This window comes from Oncorhynchus mykiss, chromosome 16 (genome assembly GCF_057628025.1).
Source record: "Oncorhynchus mykiss isolate SJ-2025 chromosome 16, ASM5762802v1, whole genome shotgun sequence".
Classification (NCBI taxonomy): domain Eukaryota; kingdom Metazoa; phylum Chordata; class Actinopteri; order Salmoniformes; family Salmonidae; genus Oncorhynchus; species Oncorhynchus mykiss.
This window is the reverse complement of record NC_143037.1, coordinates 6,009,673-6,032,303: the sequence shown is the minus strand read 5'-3', so window position 1 is coordinate 6,032,303 and position 22,631 is coordinate 6,009,673. Positions and strand designations below refer to the sequence as shown.

Genomic DNA, 22,631 nt, shown 5'->3' with positions numbered 1-22,631 from the left:
GTAAAATATTGAAAATAAAAGTAACAAATAATTAAATAGCAGCAGTAAAATAACAATAGGGTATTATGGTACAGAGTCAATGTGGAGGCTATATACAGGGGGTACCGGTACAGAGTCAATGTGGAGGCTATATACAGGGGTACCGGTACAGAGTCAATGTGGAGGCTATATACAGGGTATTACGGTACAGAGTCAATTTGGAGGCTATGTACAGGGTGTTACGGTACAGAATCAATGTGGAGGCTATATACAGGGTGTTACGGTACAGAGTCAATGTGGAGGCTATGTACAGGGTGTTACGGTACAGAATCAATGTGGAGGCTATATACAGGGTGTTACGGTACAGAATCAATGTGGAGGCTATATACAGGGTGTTACGGTACAGAATCAATGTGGAGGCTATATACAGGGTGTTACGGTACAGAGTCAATGTGGAGGCTATATACAGGGTGTTACGGTACAGAATCAATGTGGAGGCTATGTACAGGGTGTTACGGTACAGAGTCAATGTGGAGGCTATATACAGGGTGTTACGGTACAGAGTCAATGTGGAGGCTATATACAGGGTGTTATGGTACAGAATCAATGTGGAGGCTATATACAGGGTGTTACGGTACAGAGTCAATGTGGAGGCTATATACAGGGTGTTACGGTACAGAATCAATGTGGAGGCTATGTACAGGGTGTTACGGTACAGAGTCAATGTGGAGGTTATATACAGGGTGTTATGGTACAGAATCAATGTGGAGGCTATATACAGGGTGTTACGGTACAGAGTCAATGTGGAGGCTATATACAGGGTGTTACGGTACAGAATCAATGTGGAGGCTATGTACAGGGTGTTACGGTACAGAGTCAATGTGGAGGCTATATACAGGGTGTTACGGTACAGAATCAATGTGGAGACTATATACAGGGTGTTACGGTACAGAGTCAATGTGGAGACTATATACAGGGTGTTACGGTACAGAGTCAATGTGGAGGCTATATACAGGGTGTTACGGTACAGAGTCAATGTGGAGGCTATATACAGGGTGTTACGGTACAGAGTCAATGTGGAGGCTATATACAGGGTGTTACGGTACAGAGTCAATGTGGAGACTATATACAGGGTATTACGGTACAGAGTAAGTGTGGAGGCTATATACAGGGTGTTACGGTACAGAGTCAATGTGGAGGATATATACAGGGTATTACAGTACAGAGTCAATGTGGAGACTATATACAGGGTATTACGGTACAGAGTCAATGTGGAGGCTATATACAGGGGGTACCGGTACAGAGTCAATGTGGAGGCTATATACAGGGGGTACCGGTACAGAGTCAATGTGGAGGCTATATACAGGGGGTACCAGTACAGAGTCAATGTGGAGGCTATATACAGGGGGTACCGGTACAGAGTCAATGTGGAGGCTATATACAGGGGGTACCGGTACATAGTCAATGTGGAGGCTATATACAGGGGGTACCGGCACAGAGTCAATGTGGAGGCTATATACAGGGTGTTACGGTACAGAGTCAATGTGGAGGCTATATACAGGGGGTAACGGTACAGAGTCAATGTGGAGGCTATATACAGGGTGTTACAGTACAGAGTCAATGTGGAGGCTATATAAAGGGGGTACCGGTACAGAGTCAATGTGGAGGCTATATACACGGGGTACCGGTACATAGTCAATGTGGGGGCTATATACAGGGGTACCGGCACAGAGTCAATGTGGAGGCTATATACAGGGGGTACCGGTACAGAGTCAATGTTGAGGCTATATACAGGGGGTACCGGTACAGAGTCAATGTGGAGGCTATATACAAGGGGTACCGGTACAGAGTCAATGTGGAGGCTATATACAGGGGGTACCGGTACAGAGTCAATGTCAGAGTCGTGTGTATAGGTGGCAGGGAAGTCAGGTGCAGGAGAATCAAACTGAGTGTGATGGAGTTATTTAATAACAATAAACGAAACATACTACAAACACTAAATGTAACAATAAACAAAGTGGGTACGAGGACCCGTCGCACACCACTACAAAAACAACACAACACTGAAATAACAAACCATCTCTGACAAAGACATGAGGGGAAACAGAGGGTTAAATACACAACAGGTAATGAATGGGATTGAAAACAGGTGTGTAGGAAGACAAAACCAATTAAAAATTAAAAATGGATCAATGATGGCTAGAAGACCGGTGACGTCGACCGCCGAGCACCCCCCGAACAAGGAGAGGAACCGACTTCGGCAGAAGTCGTGACAGTTAATGTGTTAGACTTGGCGTTCCGGTACCGCTTGCCTTGCGGTAGCAGAGAGGACAGCCCATGACTAGGGTGGAGTCTTTGACAATTTTTAGGGCCTTCCTCTGACACCGCCTGGTATAGAGGTCCTGGATGGCAGGAAGATGTCCTGGATGACCCTCTGTAGTGCCTTGCGGTCGGAGGCCGAGCAGTTGCCATACCAGGCAGTGATGTAACCCGTCAGGATGCTCTCGATGGTGCAGCTGTAGAACCTCAGGATCTGAGGACACATGCCAAATCTTTTCAGTCTCCTGAGGGGGAATAGGCTTTGTTGTGCCCTCTTCACGACTGTCTTGGTGTGTTTGGACCATGTTAGTTTGTTGGTGATGTGGACACCAAGGAACTTGAAGCTCTCAACTTGCTCCTCTGCAGCCCAGTTGATGAAAATTGGGGGCGTACTCAGTCCTCCTTTTCCCGTAGTCCACAATCATCTCCTTAGTCTTGATCACGTTGAGGGAGTGGTTGTTGTCCTGGCACCACACGGCCAGGTCTCTGCCCTCCTCCAACAAGCTTTCCTGCTGGTTCATTCAATCAAATGGGGTTATTTTACTTCACACATCAACCACTGTTTGAGGAGCCTGCAGCCTGTAGCCGCACGACAAATATTCTGCCCAAAACTCCATGGGCTATCCAAAGTTCCTGCAGCTACCCATAATTAAATTGTTGACAGCCCCTCGCTCTGCACGCTGGAGAAAGGAATGAAGGCGAGAGAGAAGGAGATTGGAAACGCACAGTGGAGATATTCTGTTAGGAAAAGTAATGTCAGCGTCTTCATTTTGAAAATATAAACCATTCTCTATTACTTGGCGATTCAAAAATCAAATACAAATTTTACTCAGTTAGCCGCACTCTCTGTATCTCTCTCTCTCTCTCTCTCTCTCTCTCTCTCTCTGTCTCTCTCTCTCTCTCTGTCTCTCTCTCTCTGTCTCTCTGTCTCTCTCTCTCTCTCTCTCTCTCTCTCTCTCTGTGTCTCTCTCTCTCTCTCTGTGTCTCTCTGTCTCATTTTCCTACCTCATGATGCCATCTATTTTGTGAAGTGCACCAGTCCCTCCTGCAGCAAAGCACCCCCACAACATGATGCTTTACGTTTGGGATGGTGTTCTTCGGCTTGCAAGCCTCCCCCTTTTTCCTCCAAACATAACGATGGTCATTTTGGCCAAGAAGTTCTATTTTTGTTTCATCAGACCAGAGGACATTTCTCCAAAAAGTACGATCTTTGTCCCCATGTGCAGTTGCAAACCGTAGTCTGGCTTTTTTTATGGCAGTTTTGGAGCAGTGACTTCTTCCTTGCTGAGTAGCCGTTCAGGTTATGTTGATGTAGGACTCATTTTACTGTGGATATAGATACTTTTGTACCTGTTTCCTCTGTGCACCTATGTAGATATTCTGTGAAAAAATAGCAGTTTCCAGCTACAATAGTCATTTACAACATTAACAATGTCTACACTGTATTTCTGATCAATATGATGTTATTTTAATGGACAAAAAAAATGTGCTTTTCTTTCAAAAACAAGGATATTTCTAAGTGACCCCAAACTTTTGAACAGTAGTGTACATTTTGAACCACTAACATGTCAATGGGCGGCAGGGTGGCCTAGTGGTTAGAGCGTTGGACTAGTAACCGGAAGGTTGCAAACTTTTTGTACCGAGCTGACAAGGTACAAACAAATCTGTCGTTCTGCCCCTGAACAGGCAGTTAACCCACGTTCCTAGGCCGTCATTGAAAATAAGAATTTGTTCTTGCCAAGTTAAATAAATACAAGCTCATGTAAGAAGCTAATCAATCAAGTCAATTGATTAAGGAATAATTCTAATGATGTCATAGAATGTTTTCAAACATTCAGTCGCTATTGTTGATATTTTGCTAAACCTGTCAACCAATGTGGGCACAATCAGATTGTGGACGAGACAAATAACGCATGTTAGAACCAGGTGTATTAGAAAAAGCCGGTCCCAGAAATATTATTTAGCCCCCATAAGAGAACCCTTTTTGGTTCCAGGTAAGGTAAGAATCTCTCTGTGAGCTTAATTTAGTACTTAATAAATTGGCTAAATTTGTTTAAATTCACATTTCTTTAAACGGGGGTACATTTTAAACAATCAATCTTTAATCTTGGTCATGAAGGCGCAGAAATGCTAATATAGGTACCATTGATTTGCATGGGATTTGTGCCACAAATGCTAAAAAGTTAGCATTTAAAACAGTGGCCAGGTTCCAATTCATCCCAAATGTGTTTGATGGGGTTGAGGTCAGGGCTCTGTGCAGACCAGTCAAGTTCTTCCACACCGGTGTCGACAAATCATTTCTGTATGGACCTTGCTTTGCGCAAGGGGGAATTGTCATCTTTAAACAGGAAAGGGCCTTCCCCAAACTGTTGCCACAAAGTTGGAAGCACAGAATCATCTAGAATGTCATTGTATGCTGTAGCATTAAGATTTACCTTCACTGGAACTAAACCATGAAAAACAGCCCCAGACCATTCTTCCTCCTCCACCAAACTTTACAGTTGGCACTAAGCATTTGGGCAGGTAGCGTTCTCCTGGCATCCGCCAAACCCAGATTCGTCCGTTCTGACTGCCAGATGGTGAAGAGTGATTCATCACTCCAGAGAACGTATTTACACCTCTCCAGCCGACGCTTGGCATTGCGAATGGTGATCTTAGGCTTGTGTGCGGCTGCTCGGCCATGGAAACCCATTTCATGAAGCTCCCGACGAACAGTTCTTGTGCTGATGTTGCTTCCAGAGGCCGTTTGGAACTCGGTACTGAAGGTTGTAACCGAGGACAGCACTTGGCGGTCCTGTTCTGAGGTTGAGGTCAGGGCTCTGTGCAGACCAGTCAAGTTCTTCCACACCGGTGTCGACAAGCACTTGGCGGTCCTGTTCTGAGAGCTTGTGTGGCCTACCACTTTCCAGGCTGAGTCGTTGTTACTCCTAGACGTTTCCACTTCACAACAACAGCACTTACAGTTGACCGGAGCAGCTCTAGCAGGGAAGACATTTTAACAAACTGACTTGTTGGAAAGGTGTGTCGTGGAAGAATCAGAATTTGTTGGTAACATATGTAAGATGTTTTATATTCATCAAATGTGTGTAAATTACTTCTCATCAAGAATGTTATTTTTGTATAATACTGTGGCAGGGTTGCAGTATCTGTTCTATGTCAAGACTAAGTTGCATGGGTCGCAGAGAGGGGAGAGGTCAAAGTATCATCATGTGTAAACATATCTCTTGGCTCCACAACGTCTGTGTGCCAGTCAGTGTGTCTCTGTGATCTTGTCAAGATAGGACTGGTTGTATTTAGAGTTGGTTGTATCTAAATGACAATTTGATATATGCCTGTTGATATGGAGGATTGGTTTATGGTTCTGGGGTTTGAGTAAGGAGACAAAGCTGAACGATGAATTATGCCGATGCTGTCTTATCCTGTGTGTGTCTTTGCTATAAAGGACCTCATTTGAAATGTGGAAGGGGCTCTCAGAGAATTAATTTATAGACACTGGATTGCCTGAGAGTCACAGGATTGTGATAGAGCTGATATAATTAAAGATGGACTTTGATAACTAACTCTGACTTGTGTTGTGGTTTGCTCCCATGATTTGGTAAATAGAGGAAATTTCCACGACAGGTGGCATCGTATGACGGCGCCACGTTGAAAGTCACTAAGCTCTTCAGTACGGGCCATTCTACCACCAATGTTTGTCTATGGAGATTACATGGCTGTGTGCTCCATTTTATACACCTGTTAGCAACGGGGTGTGGCTGAAATAGCCGAATCCACTAATTTGAAGGGGTGTCCACATACTTTTGTCCACACGGTGTCCCTCTATTTGATAGAGCTCAATACAAGATAATTAAGTGACACATCAAATGACCTCTGTTCAGTCTGGATCGCTGAAGCCTGTTAGAAATGTAAAGGGCATTTTCCCATTCAGCTGTCAGCTGACATGTGCAGCGTTTACCGTGAATGCAGTCTTCACTAAAATCTCCCACGACAACAACAAAAAAATACGACAGGAGGTTCTCGTTAAACTAGGAAATATAATTTATTGCATAAAAATTATATTTAGTTACAGTTAAGTAGGCTAGAGGCTTATTTACAATTGGTAGTTTACAGATTTAAAATGAAAACAGTTGGTAGTTTAGAGATTTAAAATGAAAACAGTTGGTAGTTTACAGATTTAAAATGAAAACAATTGGTAGTTTACAGATTTAAAATGAAAACAGTTGGTAGTTTACAGATTTAAAATGAAAACAATTGGTAGTTTACAGATTTAAAATGAAAACAATTGGTAGTTTACAGATTTAAAATGAAAACAGTTGGTAGTTTACAGATTTAAATGAAAACAGTTGGTAGTTTACAGATTTAAAATGAAAACAGTTGGTAGTTTACAGATTTAAAATGAAAACAAATGTATCACTGAATTCTGTTTTTTTTGTTTTGTTTTTCTCATAACAAACGACACGGTTCACAATCAAAGGCTTATTTCTTGTTACTCCACGACCAGACAGCAATGTGGAGGAGTCAGACGCAGGTACAGGTATCACCCTTATGGGGGGCGCCATCGAGCGTCAACTGTCTCCCACTCCAGGCGAAAGATTGGACCAGAATCCAGACGATACACAACATAACATCTTCTCTGAAGTAATCACAACAGCCTCTATAACACCTGCATCACACAGTTCAAGGTTTAGGAGAGAGAGAACAGTACTCAGTAGTACTTCAGTAGTACTTCAGTAGTACTTCAGTAGTATTTCAGGGTTCCACGGTCTTTGTTCCAGATGTCTTTTTCTGTTGGACAAGATCCTAAAAGGTTCATCGTTATTGTCCTCTTCCTCCTCTTCGCCATCTTGTTTTTATTCGTCCCCCCCAGAGCGTGCTTTACTGAGCAGTGAGCAGTGATTATGTCCTTTGTTGCTTGCCGTAGCTCTGTATTCCACAGTCAGCACGTCTGATCCAGTTAGCTGTCGTTACTCAACATGTGCTTTTTTTTTTAAAAGTCATTTACAACCGTCTCAGTGAGAACTTCACCCTTCAACCCTGTTTCTATAGGCCCTGATCTGATCTGAAAAAAATAGACATTTATTTCAGGGATTTTTGTACTTGAATAGCACGTTGCTTGTGCACAAAAGAGAAGATATAGAACGGTTGAGATATGTGTAAGACACAGACAGAAGGATTAAATCAATTGTTCCCCGTTTCTGTTGGAGAAGAGAGATGCCAATGGAACATACTGCCTGTGCTTTGGTTTCTGCCGTCTCAGAGAACAGGGTTAATTCCCAAATGGCACCCTATTCCCTATATAGTGCACTACTTTAGACCAGGGCCCTATGGCACTCTATTCCCTATATATAGTACACTACTTTAGACCAGGACTGGCACCCTATTCCCTATATAGAGCACTACTTTAGACCAGAGTCCTATGGCACTCTATTCCCTATATAGTACACTACTTTAGACCAGGACTGGCACCCTATTCCCTATATAGTACACTACTTTAGACCAGGACTGGCACCCTATTCCGTATATAGTACACTACTTTAGACCAGGACTGGCACCCTATTCCCTATATAGTCACTACTTTAGACCAGGACTGACACCCTATTCCCTATATAGTACACTACTTTAGACCAGGGCCCAATGGCACTCTATTCCCTATATAGTGCACTACTTTAACCCAGAGCCCTATGGCACTCTATTCCCTATATAGTGCACTACTTTAACCCAGAGCCCTATGGCACTCTATTCCTTATATAGTGCACTACTTTTCAACCAGGGTCCTTATGACCCAAAGTAGTGCACTATACAGGGTCCTCAAACTCCACTCTGGACCTCGAAGCCTCATTGTTCCCCTCTAATCAGGTCCTGAATGTCAAACCGAACGCGTTGAGCACTCGATAGCTGCGTTCAAGAGTCCATCGAGTGAATGTAAAAACGCTAGGGCTCTACTGCGAACTTCAGAGGCCTCTATCAAGTGGGCATCCTATGCCGACTCGGCGCCCATGGCAACAATGGCAGCAACTTCTTAGCATGTTACCTAGCAACAACAGTCTACTTTGACCTACAAAAAAAATAAAAAATGGTCTGAATAAATCAAGATATCAAGAAATCTGTATTTAATTTTTGAAGTTTAATTTCGAGGAGGTCTTAGTTGTTTACTGTATTTCTGAAGTTTGATCAGGTCACTTCATATAAAACGAAAAAGAAGCTAACAAACCAGCTAGTTCAACACTAAATTATAAATGCTAAAAACTAGTAGTAACTTTATTTTATCACAATTAACACGTTTGAATGAAGCAGAAAAACAGCTAGCTCTGTCCTGAATCAGAATCATCTCAATGCTCATTTTGGTCAAAACGTTTGAGAGTCGACTGTTCACTATCGAACACAAGAGCAAGTGGCCACTCGATAAAGGGCTTAGGGGCCCAAGTGTTCGGTTTTGAGATTCAGCCGGGGTCTGATTTTTAGACCTGGGACACCAGGTGTGTTCAATTAATAATCAGGTAGAACAGAAAACCAGCAGGCTCCGGACCTCGCGGGGTCAGAGTTAACCTGATATAGGGAATAGGGTACCATTTGGAATAGATACTCAAGGGGTTAACACTTTTTCTTTCTCCCTCTCTTTCTCCATCTCTTTCTTTCTTTCTTTCTCTCTTTCTTTCTTTCTTTCTTTCTTTCTTTCTTTCTTTCTTTCTTTCTTTCTTTCTTTCTTTCTTTCTTTCTTTCTTTCTCGTTTCTATAATCCCAATAGAAGTATAAAGTAATGACAACATTGTTAATGAAGACAGCATCCAGACAACCTGCTGTGTTTTAGACAGTAACGATTGGAAACAAAAAAAAATATTCTGACGATGCACGAAGTAACATGAAGACCCTGACCTGAAAGCAGGCGGTTGAAAACAGGCAGAAACAAGCGTGATAATAACACGAAGACCCTGACCTGAAAGCAGGCGGTTGAAAACAGGCAGAAACAAGCGTGATAATAACACGAAGACCCTGACCTGAAAGCAGGCGGTTGAAAACAGGCAGAAACAAGCGTGATAATAACACGAAGACCCTGACCTGAAAGCAGGCGGTTGAAAACAGGCAGAAACAAGCGTGATAATAACACGAAGACCCTGACCTGAAAGCAGGCGGTTGAAAACAGGCAGAAACAAGCGTGATAATAACACGAAGACCCTGACCTGAAAGCAGGCGGTTGAAAACAGGCAGAAACAAGCGTGATAATAATACGAAGACCCTGACCTGAAAGCAGGCGGCTGAAAACAGGCAGAAACAAGCGTGATAATAACACGAAGGAGGATAAGGTAGACAGAGAGACAGAAAGAGAGACTCGGATGGAAAGCTAGAAACAGGTAATTGGATGGATGGAACAGTGAAGTGGAAAAAGTGAAGAGGAAAAAGCTTGAGGTGAAGTTTATAATCCATTGCCGCCAATTGTTCAATACAAGGCTAAATTAACCTGCAAACATACAACATCTGTCCAATCACAGCAAAGCAGAATGTCAACACAGTAGATCAGATTTTCACCAGAACTCATTTCGTTTTACTGAATACATTTGACTACTTTGACAAGAGTATATATACACAGTATTGGAAAATTACAAATCATATTAAAGCAAACGTTTGTTTTGTTATCAACAATTCTATCTTTTCTCCTTTGTCCCCCCCGTGTGTTCTGTAACTCTCCAATGTGGCCTTCTTCTAGAATCAAACACAAATAAAACGCAATAGCTAATTTCACTGTAGTAGTCTTTAGTAGTCTTTCTCCACTGTGGTGTAACGACTAAGTAACCGTCATAAAAAAAAAAACACAACCGAGAAAACAGAGCTGTTCTCGATCGCTTAACAGCGATGACGTCACATAAGTGATGACGTCATTTAAACAGCGATGACATCGTATAACGGCGATGACATCGCATAACGGTAATGACATAAACAAACGAGATTTAAAAAAATATTTTTTTTTAAAGAAAAAAATAAAATAAAAACAATCCACAACTATGGATAATAACTTAATAAGAAAGATAAAAAGCATTCCCTACTGGAAACTTAACGAGAAACAGGGTTAACCAGAAACAGGGTTGACCAGAAACAGGGTGGACCAGAAACAGGGTTAACCAGAAACAGGGTGGACCAGAAACAGGGTGGACCAGAAACAGGGTTGACCAGAAACAGGGTTAACCAGAAACAGGGTGGACCAGAAACAGGGTGGACCAGAAACAGGGTGGACCAGAAACAGGGTTGACCAGATACAGGGTGGACCAGAAACAGGGTTAACCAGAAACAGGGTTAACCAGAAACAGGGTGGACCAGAAACAGGGTAGACCAGAAACAGGGTAGACCAGAAACAGGGTAGACCAGAAACAGGGTTGACCAGAAACAGGGTTGACCAGAAACAGGGTTGTTGAGAAACAGGGTTGACCAGAAACAGGGTTGACCAGAAACAGGGTTGACCAGAAACAGGGTTGACCAGAAACAGGGTTGACCAGAAACCTCTCCAGCTGTTTATAAACTCAACGGGGTTAAAAAACGACCGACGTCAGCAGAAAAATAGAAGGACGAAGGGAGAGAAGAGATGAGGAACCCTATTCCCTATGTAGTGCACTGCTTTAGACCAGAGTCCTATGGGCCCTAGTCAAAACTAGTGCACTATATAGGGAATAGGGTGTCATTTGGGAAGTAAAAGGCTTTGAGGCGTTTGGTGGTATCAAGAATCAATGGGTCTGGACCGTCACCCCATCTATAAGCATGTACAAGCCTCTATACAGTGTTCAAATAAAGCTTTATCCCACAGACTAGATAGTCAAGTCATCCACACCATCCATCCCAAGACCCACAAACCCTCTGCTACCGTGGAAACTTCAATACAAATCATCTTTACCCCCCCCGTTCAATCCCCAAAAATGAAATGAAAATATAAAAACAGAAATCAACGTGAGATTAGATGATTATGATTACTAATGATTATTCCTGATATGACTGATTGTTGTCTTGTCAGTGTAGACCGCCTCAGTGAAGACCGCCTCAGTGAAGACCGAGTCAGTGAAGACCGCCTCAGTGTAGACCGCCTCAGTGAAGACCACCTCAGTGAAGACTGCGTCAGTGAAGACCGCCTCAGTGAAGACCGAGTCAGTGAAGACCGCCTCAGTGTAGACCGCCTCAGTGAAGACCGCCTCAGTGTAGACCGCCTCAGTGAAGACCGCCTCAGTGTAGACCGCCTCAGTGAAGACCGCCTCAGTGTAGACCGCCTCAGTGTAGACCGCCTCAGTGAAGACCGCCTCAGTGAAGACCGCGTCAGTGAAGACCGCCTCAGTGTAGACCGTAAAGGGATAAGGAAGTGGAGTTTGTCTGTGCCTGTGTCTGTGACTGTGTCTGTGTCTGTGTCTGTGACTGTGTCTGTGTCTGTGTCTGTGACTGTGTCGTTGTCTGTGACTTTGTCGTTGTCTGTGACTGTGTCTGTGACTGTGTCTGTGACTGTTTGTGTGTGTTCGTGTTTGTGTGTGTTTCTGTGTGTATGTGTGTGTTTCTGTGTGTGTGTTTGTCACATCACAGTTCAACACTGGTGACATATAGGGAGGATGTAACACCTATCTCACAACAACATCGCTGAGGGGGACTTAGGCCTCAAGGTGAGCCTGGGTAGCAGGTAGCAGAGCTGGCCCAGGATGGGGTGGGTGTGCTGGGCATAGAGAGGCTGATGAAGGGGGGTGATGGGCCATGGGACAGAGGTGTTGCAGGCTAGAGAAAGCTAATAGTCTATGCAGGTGTGGACTGGGCATGTTTCCATAGGAGTCTGTAGTGCAGAAGGACTGGGTATGTCTCCGTGTCCATAGGCAAGTATTGGTGTATTTGAACTGAATTGTTTACGATGACAAGATCCCCCCCCCCCCCCCATACTCCCCCCCCCATCTCCTTTTTCTTTGACCAATCAGCAATCGCCGTCTGTCGCCATGACAACCAGGACCTCACTTTTGCCCATTTCCTCGAGAGCGGTCGCTAGGGACACCAGGTCTGCATCGCCTTGGTGACTGGCCTCCCATAGGTCCAACAGAACTCCTGTGGGGCTGGGCTTTGTTGCAAAGTAGTTGAGATACCTGAGGGGAGGAGGGGCGAGAGAGAGAGAGAGAGAGAGAGAGAGGGGGGGGGGAGAGAGAGAGAGAGAGGGAGAGGGGGGGAGAGAGAGAGAGATAGAGAGAGGGGGGAGAGAGAGAGAGAGGGGGGAGGGAGGTAGGGAGAGAGAGAGAGAGAGAGAGAGGGAGGGGGAGAGGAAGAGCGAGAGAGAGAGAGAGAGGGGGGAGGAGAGAGAGAGAGAGAGAGAGGGAGAGAGGGGGGGAGAGAGAGAGAGAGAGAGAGAGAGAGAGAGAGAGAGAGAGAGAGAGGGAGGGGGAGAGGAAGAGCGAGAGAGAGAGAGAGAGAGGGGGGAGGAGAGGAAGAGCGAGAGAGAGAGAGAGAGGGGGGAGGAGAGAGAGAGAGAGAGAGAGGGAGAGAGGGGGGGAGAGAGAGAGAGAGAGAGAGAGACGTTAACGACAGCACATGTGGACAGAATAAAGATCATAATGATTCTCTCCTTAACATGCAGATACACAGGTAGAATGTAATTATAATCACAGCCTGCACTCCCACTCTCTCCCCCTCTATCTCCCACTCTCTCCCCCCCTCTATCTCCCACTCTCTCCCCCCTCCATCTACTCCCACTCTCCTCCCTCATCTCCCACTCTCTCCCCCCTCATCTCCCACTCTCTCCCCCTCCATCTCCCACTTTCTCCCCCCTCATTCTCCCACTCTCCCCCCATCTCCCACTCTCTCCCCCCTCATCTCCGACTTTTCTCCCCCACTCCCACTCTCTCCCGCCATCCCACTCCCACTCTCGCCCCCCATCTCCCTCCCCCCTCTATCTCCCACTCTCTCCCCCCTCATCTCCCACTCTCTCCCCCCTCTATCTCCCACTTCTCCCCCCTCTATCTCCCACTCTCTCCCCCCACTATCTCCCACTCTCTCCCCCTCTATCTCCCACTCTCTCCCCCTCTATCTCCCACTTCTCTCCCCCTCTATCTCCCACTTTCTCCCCCTCTATCTCCCACTCTCTCCCCCCTCTATCTCCCACTTTCTCCCCCCTCTATCTCCCACTCTCTCCCCCCTCTATCTCCCACTTCTCCCCCCTCTATCTCACTCCTCCCCCCTCTATCTCCCACTCTCTCCCCCCTCTATCTCCCACTCTCTCCCCCCTCTATCTCCCACTCTCTCCCCCCTCTATCTCCCCTCTCTCCCCCCTCCTCTCCCACTCTCTCCCCCCTCTATCTCCCACTCTCTCCCCCCTCTCTCCCCACTTCTCCCCCCTCTATCTCCCACTCTCTCCCCCCTCTATCTCCCACTCTCTCCCCCCTCTATCTCCCACTCTCTCCCCCCTCTATCTCCCACTCTCTCCCCCCTCTATCTCCCACTCTCTCCCCCCTCTATCTCCCACTTTCTCTCCCCCCTCTATCTCCCACTCTCTCCCCCCTCTATCTCCCACTTTCTCCCCCCTCTATCTCCACTCTCTCCCCCCTCCATCTCCCACTTTCTCCCCCCTCTATCTCCCACTCTCTCCCCCCTCTATCTCCCACTCTCTCCCCCCTCTATCTCCACTCTCTCCCCCCTCTATCTCCCACTCTCTCCCCCCTCTATCTCCACTCTCTCCCCCCTCTATCTCCCACTCTCTCCCCCCTCTATCTCCCACTTTCTCCCCCTCTATCTCCCACTCTCTCCCCCCTCTATCTCCCACTCTCTCCCCCCTCTATCTCCCACTTTCTCCCCCCCTCTATCTCCCACTCTCTCCCCCCTCCCATCTCCCACTTTCTCCCCCCTCTATCTCCCTCTCTCTCCCCCTCTATCTCCCACTCTCTCCCCCCCTCTATCTCCCACTCTCTCCCCTCTCTATCTTCCACTTTCTCCCCCCTCTATCTCCCACTCTCTCCCCCCTCTATCTCCACTCTCTCCCCCCTCTATCTCCCACTCTCTCCCCCCTCTATCTCCCACTTTCTCCCCCCCTCTATCTCCCACTCTGTGCCCCCTCTATCTCCCACTTTCTCCCCCTCTATCTCCCACTCTCTCCCCCCTCTATCTCCCACTCTCTCCCCCCTCTATCTCCCACTCTCTCTCCCACTCTCTCCCCCTCTATCTCCCACTTTCTCCCCCTCTATCTCCCACTCTCTCCCCCCTCTATCTCCCCACTTTCTCCCCCCTCTATCTCCATTTTCTCCCCCCTCTATCTCCCACTCTCTCCCCCCTCTATCTCCCATCTCTTCTCCCCCCTCTACCTCCCACTCTCTCCCCCCTCTATCTCCCACTCTGTCCCCCCTCTATCTCCCACTTCTCCCCCCCTCTTTCTCCCCACTCTCCCCCCTCTATCTCCCTCTCTCCCCCCTCTATCTCCCACTCTCTCTCCCACTCTCTCCCCCCTCTATCTCCCACTTTCTCCCCCCTCTATCTCCCACTCTCTCCCCCTCTATCTCCCACTTTCTCCCCCCTCTATCTCCCACTCTCTCCCCCTCTATCTCCCACTCTCTCCCCCCTCTCTCTCCCCACTCTCTCCCCCCTCTATCTCCCACTTTCTCCCCTCTATCTCCCACTCTCTCCCCTCTCTATCTCCCACTTTCTCCCCCTCTATCTCCCACTCTCTCCCCCCTCTATCTCCCACTTTCTCCCCCCCTCTATCTCCCACTCTCTCCCCCCCTCTATCTCCCACTCTCTCCCCCCTCTATCTCCCACTTTCTCCCCCCTCTATCTCCCACTCTCTCCCCTCTCTATCTCCCACTTTCTCCCCCCTCTATCTCCCACTCCTCCCCCCTCTATCTCCCACTTTCTCCCCCCCTCTATCTCCCACTCTCTCCCCCTCTATCTCCCACTCTCTCCCCCCTCCATCTCCCACTTCTCCCCCCTCTCTCCCACTCTCTCCCCCCTCTATCTCCCACTCTCTCCCCCCTCTATCTCCCACTCTCTCCCCCCCTCTATCTCCCACTTTCTCCCCCCTCTATCTCCCACTCTCTCCCCCCTCTATCTCCCACTTTCTCCCCCCTCTATCTCCCACTCTGTGCCCCCCTCTATCTCCCACTTTCTCCCCCTCTATCTCCCACTCTCTCCCCCCTCTATCTCCCACTCTCTCCCCCCTCTATCTCCCACTCTCTCTCCCACTCTCTCCCCCCTCTATCTCCCACTTTCTCCCCCCCTCTATCTCCCACTCTCTCCCCCCTCTATCTCCCACTCTCTCTCCCACTCTCTCCCCCCTCTATCTCCCACTTTCTCCCCCCTCTATCTCCCACTCTCTCCCCCCTCTATCTCCCACTTTCTCCCCCCCTCTATCTCCCACTCTCTCCCCCCTCTATCTCCCACTTTCTCCCCCCCTCTATCTCCCACTTTCTCCCCCCCTCTATCTCCCACTCTCTCCCCCCGCTATCTCTATCTCCCACTCTCTCCCCCCTCTATCTCCCACTTTCTCCCCCCTCTATCTCCCACTCTCTCCCCCGCTATCTCTATCTCCCACTCTCTCCCCCGCTATCTCTATCTCCCACTCTCTCCCCCCTCTATCTCCCACTCTCTCCCCCCTCCATCTCCACTTTCTCCCCCCTCTATCTCCCACTCTCTCCCCCCTCTATCTCACCCCCCTTTATCTCTCGCTTTCTCATCCCCTCGATCTCTCTACCCCCCCCCCCCCCCCCTCTCTATCTCTCGCTCTCACCTGTCGAAGCCCAGGCTGTGTGCCAGTAGTCTCCAGTCACAGCCGCGGGCACTGGGGGCATCCAGACTGGCACAGATCTTCTGTCGTATGGAGGTGGGCAGACGGAAGGCATAGGGCCCCACCTGGGAGGAGGACAGGCATGTACCCCCGAGGGGAGGGAGGAGCAGGGCGAGGGGGTCTGGAGGTAGAGAGAGGATGGGTGGATGGAGAGAGATAGCAGTTAGGATCCAGAACAAGGCTGACTCAAGAGCGTTGACGTGTACTTAGCCCAGGGCTATCATTAACCCTGGGTTAAAACTAGCCCGAGGCTAGCTTAGCTTCTCTTCACACAAGCTTCTGCTAACTGAAACCAACTGTCACTTTTCTGGAGTAGAAAATTCCAAATTAAATGACAGCGGAACTCTCCAAAAAGTCCAGGACCAGCTAAGCCCTGGGAAAAGGTTGGTGTTTGTCAATGTGTTACAGTGAAACCCTTCCCCCCTGTTACCTCCTGTATGTCAGTGTGTCACAGTGAAACCCTTCCCCCTGTTATCTCCTGTATGTCAGTGTGTTACAGTGAAACCCTTCCCCCTGTTATCTCCTGTATGTCAGTGTGTTACAGTGAAACCCTTCCCCCCTGTTACCTCCTGTATGTCAGTGTGTTACAGTGAAACCCTTCCCCCTGTTATCTCCTGTATGTCAGTGTGTTACAGTGAAACCCTTCCCCTGTTATCTCCTGTATGTCAGTGTGTTACAGTGAAACCCTTCCCCCCTGTTACCTCCTGTATGTCAGTGTGTTACAGTGAAACCCTTCCCCCTGTTATCTCCTGTATGTCAGTGTGTTACAGTGAAACCCTTCCCCCTGTTATCTCCTGTATGTCAGTGTGTTACAGTGAAACCCTTCCCCCCTGTTACCTCCTGTATGTCAGTGTGTTACAGTGAAACCCTTCCCCCTGTTACCTCCTGTATGTCAGTGTGCAGCTGGAAGATCTGTCCCTCTCCTTCCACCTGTCAGTGTGTTACAGTGAAACCCTTCCCCTGTTACCTCCTGTATGTCAGTGTGTTACAGTGAAACCCTTCCCCCCTGTTACCTCCTGTATGTCAGTGTGTTACAGTTAAACCCTTCCCCCCTGTTACCTCCTGTATGTCAGTGTGTTACAGTGATGTTACCTCCTGTATGTCAGTGTGTTACAGTGATGTTACCTCCTGTATGTCAGTGTGTTACAGTGAAACCCTTCCCCCCTGTTACCTCCTGTATGTCAGTGTGTTACAGTGAAACCCTTCCCCCCTGTTACCTCCTGTATGTCAGTGTGTTACAGTGATGTTACCTCCTGTATGTCAGTGTGTTACAGTGAAACCCTTCCCCCCTGTTACCTCCTGTATGTCAGTGTGTTACAGTGAAACCCTTCCCCCCTGTTACCTCCTGTATGTCAGTGTGTTACAGTGAAACCCTTCCCCCTGTTATCTCCTGTATGTCAGTGTGTTACAGTGAAACCCTTCCCCCTGTTATCTCCTGTATGTCAGTGTGTTACAGTGAAACCCTTCCCCCTGTTACCTCCTGTATGTCAGTGTGTTACAGTGAAACCCTTCCCCCCTGTTACCTCCTGTATGTCAGTGTGTTACAGTGAAACCCTTCCCCCCTGTTACCTCCTGTATGTCAGTGTGTTACAGTGAAACCCTTCCCCCCTGTTACCTCCTGTATGTCAGTGTGCAGCTGGAAGATCTGTCCCTCTCCTTCCACCTGTCAGTGTGTTACAGTGAAACCCTTCCCCCTGTTACCTCCTGTATGTCAGTGTGTTACAGTGAAACCCTTCCCCCTGTTACCTCCTGTATGTCAGTGTGTTACAGTGAAACCCTTCCCCCCTGTTACCTCCTGTATGTCAGTGTGTTACAGTGAAACCCTTCCCCCCTGTTACCTCCTGTATGTCAGTGTGTTACAGTGAAACCCTTCCCCCCTGTTACCTCCTGTATGTCAGTGTGTTACAGTGAAACCCTTCCCCCCTGTTACCTCCTGTATGTCAGTGTGTTACAGTGAAACCCTTCCCCCCTGTTACCTCCTGTATGTCAGTGTGCAGCTGGAAGATCTGTCCCTCTCCTTCCACCTGTCAGTGTGTTACAGTGAAACCCTTCCCCCTGTTACCTCCTGTATGTCAGTGTGTTACAGTGAAACCCTTCCCCCTGTTACCTCCTGTATGTCAGTGTGTTACAGTGAAACCCTTCCCCCCTGTTACCTCCTGTATGTCAGTGTGTTACAGTGAAACCCTTCCCCCCTGTTACCTCCTGTATGTCAGTGTGTTACAGTGAAACCCTTCCCCCTGTTATCTCCTGTATGTCAGTGTGTTACAGTGAAACCCTTCCCCCCTGTTACCTCCTGTATGTCAGTGTGTTACAGTGAAACCCTTCCCCCCTGTTACCTCCTGTATGTCAGTGTGTTACAGTGAAACCCTTCCCCCCTGTTACCTCCTGTATGTCAGTGTGTTACAGTGAAACCCTTCCCCCCTGTTACCTCCTGTATGTCAGTGTGCAGCTGGAAGATCTGTCCCTCTCCTTCCACCTGTCAGTGTGTTACAGTGAAACCCTTCCCCCTGTTACCTCCTGTATGTCAGTGTGTTACAGTGAAACCCTTCCCCCCTGTTACCTCCTGTATGTCAGTGTGTTACAGTGAAACCCTTCCCCCCTGTTACCTCCTGTATGTCAGTGTGTTACAGTGAAACCCTTCCCCCTGTTATCTCCTGTATGTCAGTGTGTTACAGTGAAACCCTTCCCCCCTGTTATCTCCTTTATGTCAGTGTGTTACAGTGAAACCCTTCCCCCCTGTTACCTCCTGTATGTCAGTGTGTTACAGTGAAACCCTTCCCCCTGTTACCTCCTGTATGTCAGTGTGTTACAGTGAAACCCTTCCCCCCTGTTACCTCCTGTATGTCAGTGTGTTACAGTGAAACCCTTCCCCCCTGTTACCTCCTGTATGTCAGTGTGCAGCTGGAAGATCTGTCCCTCTCCTTCCACCTGTCAGTGTGTTACAGTGAAACCCTTCCCCCTGTTACCTCCTGTATGTCAGTGTGTTACAGTGAAACCCTTCCCCCCTGTTACCTCCTGTATGTCAGTGTGTTACAGTGAAACCCTTCCCCCCTGTTACCTCCTGTATGTCAGTGTGTTACAGTGATGTTACCTCCTGTATGTCAGTGTGTTACAGTGAAACCCTTCCCCCTGTTACCTCCTGTATGTCAGTGTGTTACAGTGAAACCCTTCCCCCCTGTTACCTCCTGTATGTCAGTGTGCAGCTGGAAGATCTGTCCCTCTCCGTCCACCTGTCAGTGTGTTACAGTGAAACCCTTCCCCCCTGTTACCTCCTGTATGTCAGTGTGCAGCTGGAAGATCTGTCCCTCTCCTTCCACCTGTCAGTGTGTTACAGTGAAACCCTTCCCCCTGTTACCTCCTGTATGTCAGTGTGTTACAGTGAAACCCTTCCCCCTGTTACCTCCTGTATGTCAGTGTGTTACAGTGAAACCCTTCCCCCCTGTTACCTCCTGTATGTCAGTGTGTTACAGTGAAACCCTTCCCCTGTTATCTCCTGTATGTCAGTGTGTTACAGTGAAACCCTTCCCCCCTGTTATCTCCTTTATGTCAGTGTGTTACAGTGAAACCCTTCCCCCCTGTTACCTCCTGTATGTCAGTGTGTTACAGTGAAACCCTTCCCCCCTGTTACCTCCTGTATGTCAGTGTGTTACAGTGAAACCCTTCCCCCCTGTTACCTCCTGTATGTCAGTGTGTTACAGTGAAACCCTTCCCCCCTGTTACCTCCTGTATGTCAGTGTGCAGCTGGAAGATCTGTCCCTCTCCTTCCACCTGTCAGTGTGTTACAGTGAAACCCTTCCCCCTGTTACCTCCTGTATGTCAGTGTGTTACAGTGAAACCCTTCCCCCTGTTACCTCCTGTATGTCAGTGTGTTACAGTGAAACCCTTCCCCCTGTTACCTCCTGTATGTCAGTGTGTTACAGTGATGTTACCTCCTGTATGTCAGTGTGTTACAGTGAAACCCTTCCCCCCTGTTACCTCCTGTATGTCAGTGTGTTACAGTGAAACCCTTCCCCCCTGTTACCTCCTGTATGTCAGTGTGCAGCTGGAAGATCTGTCCCTCTCCGTCCACCTGTCAGTGTGTTACAGTGAAACCCTTCCCCCTGTTACCTCCTGTATGTCAGTGTGTTACAGTGATGTTACCTCCTGTATGTCAGTGTGTTACAGTGAAACCCTTCCCCCTTGTTACCTCCTGTATGTCAGTGTGTTACAGTGAAACCCTTCCCCCTGTTACCTCCTGTATGTCAGTGTGTTACAGTGAAACCCTTCCCCCCTGTTACCTCCTGTATGTCAGTGTGCAGCTGGAAGATCTGTCCCTCTCCTTCCACCTGTCAGTGTGTTACAGTGAAACCCTTCCCCCTGTTACTTCCTGTCTGTGTGTTACAGTGAAACCCTTCTCCCTGTTACTTCCTGTCTGTGTGTTACAGTGAAACCCTTCCCCCTGTTACCTCCTGTATGTCAGTGTGTTACAGTGAAACCCTTCCCCCCTGGTACCTCCTGTATGTCAGTGTGTTACAGTGAAACCCTTCCCCCCCTGTTACCTCCTGTATGTCAGTGTGCAGCTGGAAGATCTGTCCCTCTCCTTCCACCTGTCTGACACAGATCTTACAGGAGAGCTGAGACACGGCCAGGCTGCCTCTCTCTAGGCTGAAGGTACAGTGGAGGAGTCTCTGACCACCACTCCAGATGTGGTAGAATGGAATCTCCTGGGGGAAGAGACATGTATGGTAATTCATTGATCTATTGATTGGCTCAATAGACATTCTCTAAATGACTAAATGACCCCACAACAGGATGTGGACACCTGCTCGTTGAACATCTCATTCCAAAACCATGGGCAATAATATGGAGTCTCCGACTATCACTTCAGATGTGGTAGAACGAAATCTCTTGAGGAAGACATTATATTACATTAGTGTGTGTGTGTGTGTGTGAGAGAGAGAGACAGAGAGACAGAGAGAGAGAGAGAGAGAGAGAGAGAGAGAGAGAGAGAGAGAGAGAGAGAGAGAGAGAGAGAGAGAGAGAGAGAGAGAGAGAGAGAGAGAGTGTGTGTGTGTGTGTGAGTGAGAGAGAGTGTGTGTGTGAGAGAGAGAGAGAGAGAGAGAGAGAGGAAGAGAGAGAGAGAGAGGTGTGGTGTGTGTGAGAGAGAGAGGAAGAGAGAGAGAGAGAGCGTGTGTGTCTGACCTGGTACTTGGCCAGTAGTTTGCTTCTCCATTGTGAGTGAGGGATGTCATGGATGGACAGACGCAAGTTGTGGTAGCTATCTTTAAACAACAGGGGTTTAGGGTTCTCCAGCAACACCCCCCCTAGACTCCTCTCCAACTCCAACACCTCCTACAGAGAGAGACAGAGAGAGAGGTAGAGAGAGGGAGAGAGAGAGGGGGAGAGGGAAAGAGAGAGAGAGAGAGAGATACAGAGAGAGAGAGAGAGAGAGAGAGAGAGAGAGAGAGGGAGAGACAGAGAGGAGAGGGAAAGAGAGAGAGAGAGAGAGAGAAACAGAGGCAGAGAGAGGCAGAGAGAGAGAGAGAGGGAGAGAGAGGGAGAGAGAGAAAGAGAGAGAGAGAGAGGGGGGAGAGGGAAAGAGAGAGAGACAGAAACAGAGGCAGAGAGAGAGAGAGATGGAGACAGAGGAGAAAGGTTGAGAGAGACACACATAGAAAAAGGCGGGTGAAGACACAGGCAGGACAAACATACAGATAGGCCTTGGACAGATAGACAGACATAAAACCAGACAGACATAGAACCAAATAAGACTTAGAACCAGATAGACTTGGAAACAGACATACATAGAACCAGACAGACATAAAACCAGACAGACATAGAACCAAATATAGACATAGAACTAGACAGACATAGAACCAGACAGACATAGAAAGAGACAGACAGCCAGAGAACCAGACAGACATAGAACCAGACAGACAAAGAACCAGACAGACATAGAAACAGACAGACAGCCAGAGAACCAGACAGAAGAGAACCAGACAGACATAGAACCAGACAGACAGAGAACCAGACAGACATAGAAACAGACATACATAGAACCAGACAGAGAACCAGACAGACATAGAAACAGACAGACAGCCAGAGAACCAGACAGACATAGAACCAGACAGACAAAGAACCAGACAGACATAGAAACAGACAGACAGACAGAGAACAGACAGAGATAGAACCAGACAGACAAAGAACCAGACAGACATAGAAACAGACAGACAGCCAGAGAACCAGACAGACATAGAACCGGACAGACAAAGAACCAGACAGACATAGAAACAGACAGACAGCCAGAGAACCAGACAGATGTAGAACCAGACAGACAAAGAACCAGACAGACATAGAAACAGACAGACAGCCAGAGAACCAGACAGACATAGAACCAGACAGACAGAGAACCAGACAGAGATAGAACCAGACAGACATAGCACCAGACAGACATAGAACCAGACAGACATAGAACCAGACAGACAGCCAGAGAACCAGACAGACATAGAAACAGACAGACAGCCAGAGAACCAGACAGACATAGAACCAGACAGACAGCCAGAGAACCAGACAGACATAGAACTAG

At 47.8% G+C, this 22,631-nt stretch overlaps 1 protein-coding gene across 1 annotated transcript in view; it reads right to left on the bottom strand.

Annotated features, from left to right (window-relative positions):
- Positions 1-12,210: 12,210 nt before the first annotated feature.
- The window catches only part of LOC110512585 (netrin receptor UNC5B), a 161,039-nt gene continuing 150,618 nt past the window's right edge, over positions 12,211-22,631 (bottom strand). Inside the window, 5 exon segments of the mRNA XM_090201805.1 lie at positions 12,211-12,389; positions 16,010-16,160; positions 16,163-16,187; positions 20,605-20,769; positions 21,248-21,397. Of these exon segments, the coding sequence (XP_090057931.1) occupies positions 12,224-12,389; positions 16,010-16,160; positions 16,163-16,187; positions 20,605-20,769; positions 21,248-21,397 (657 nt within the window). The 3' untranslated portion in view covers positions 12,211-12,223.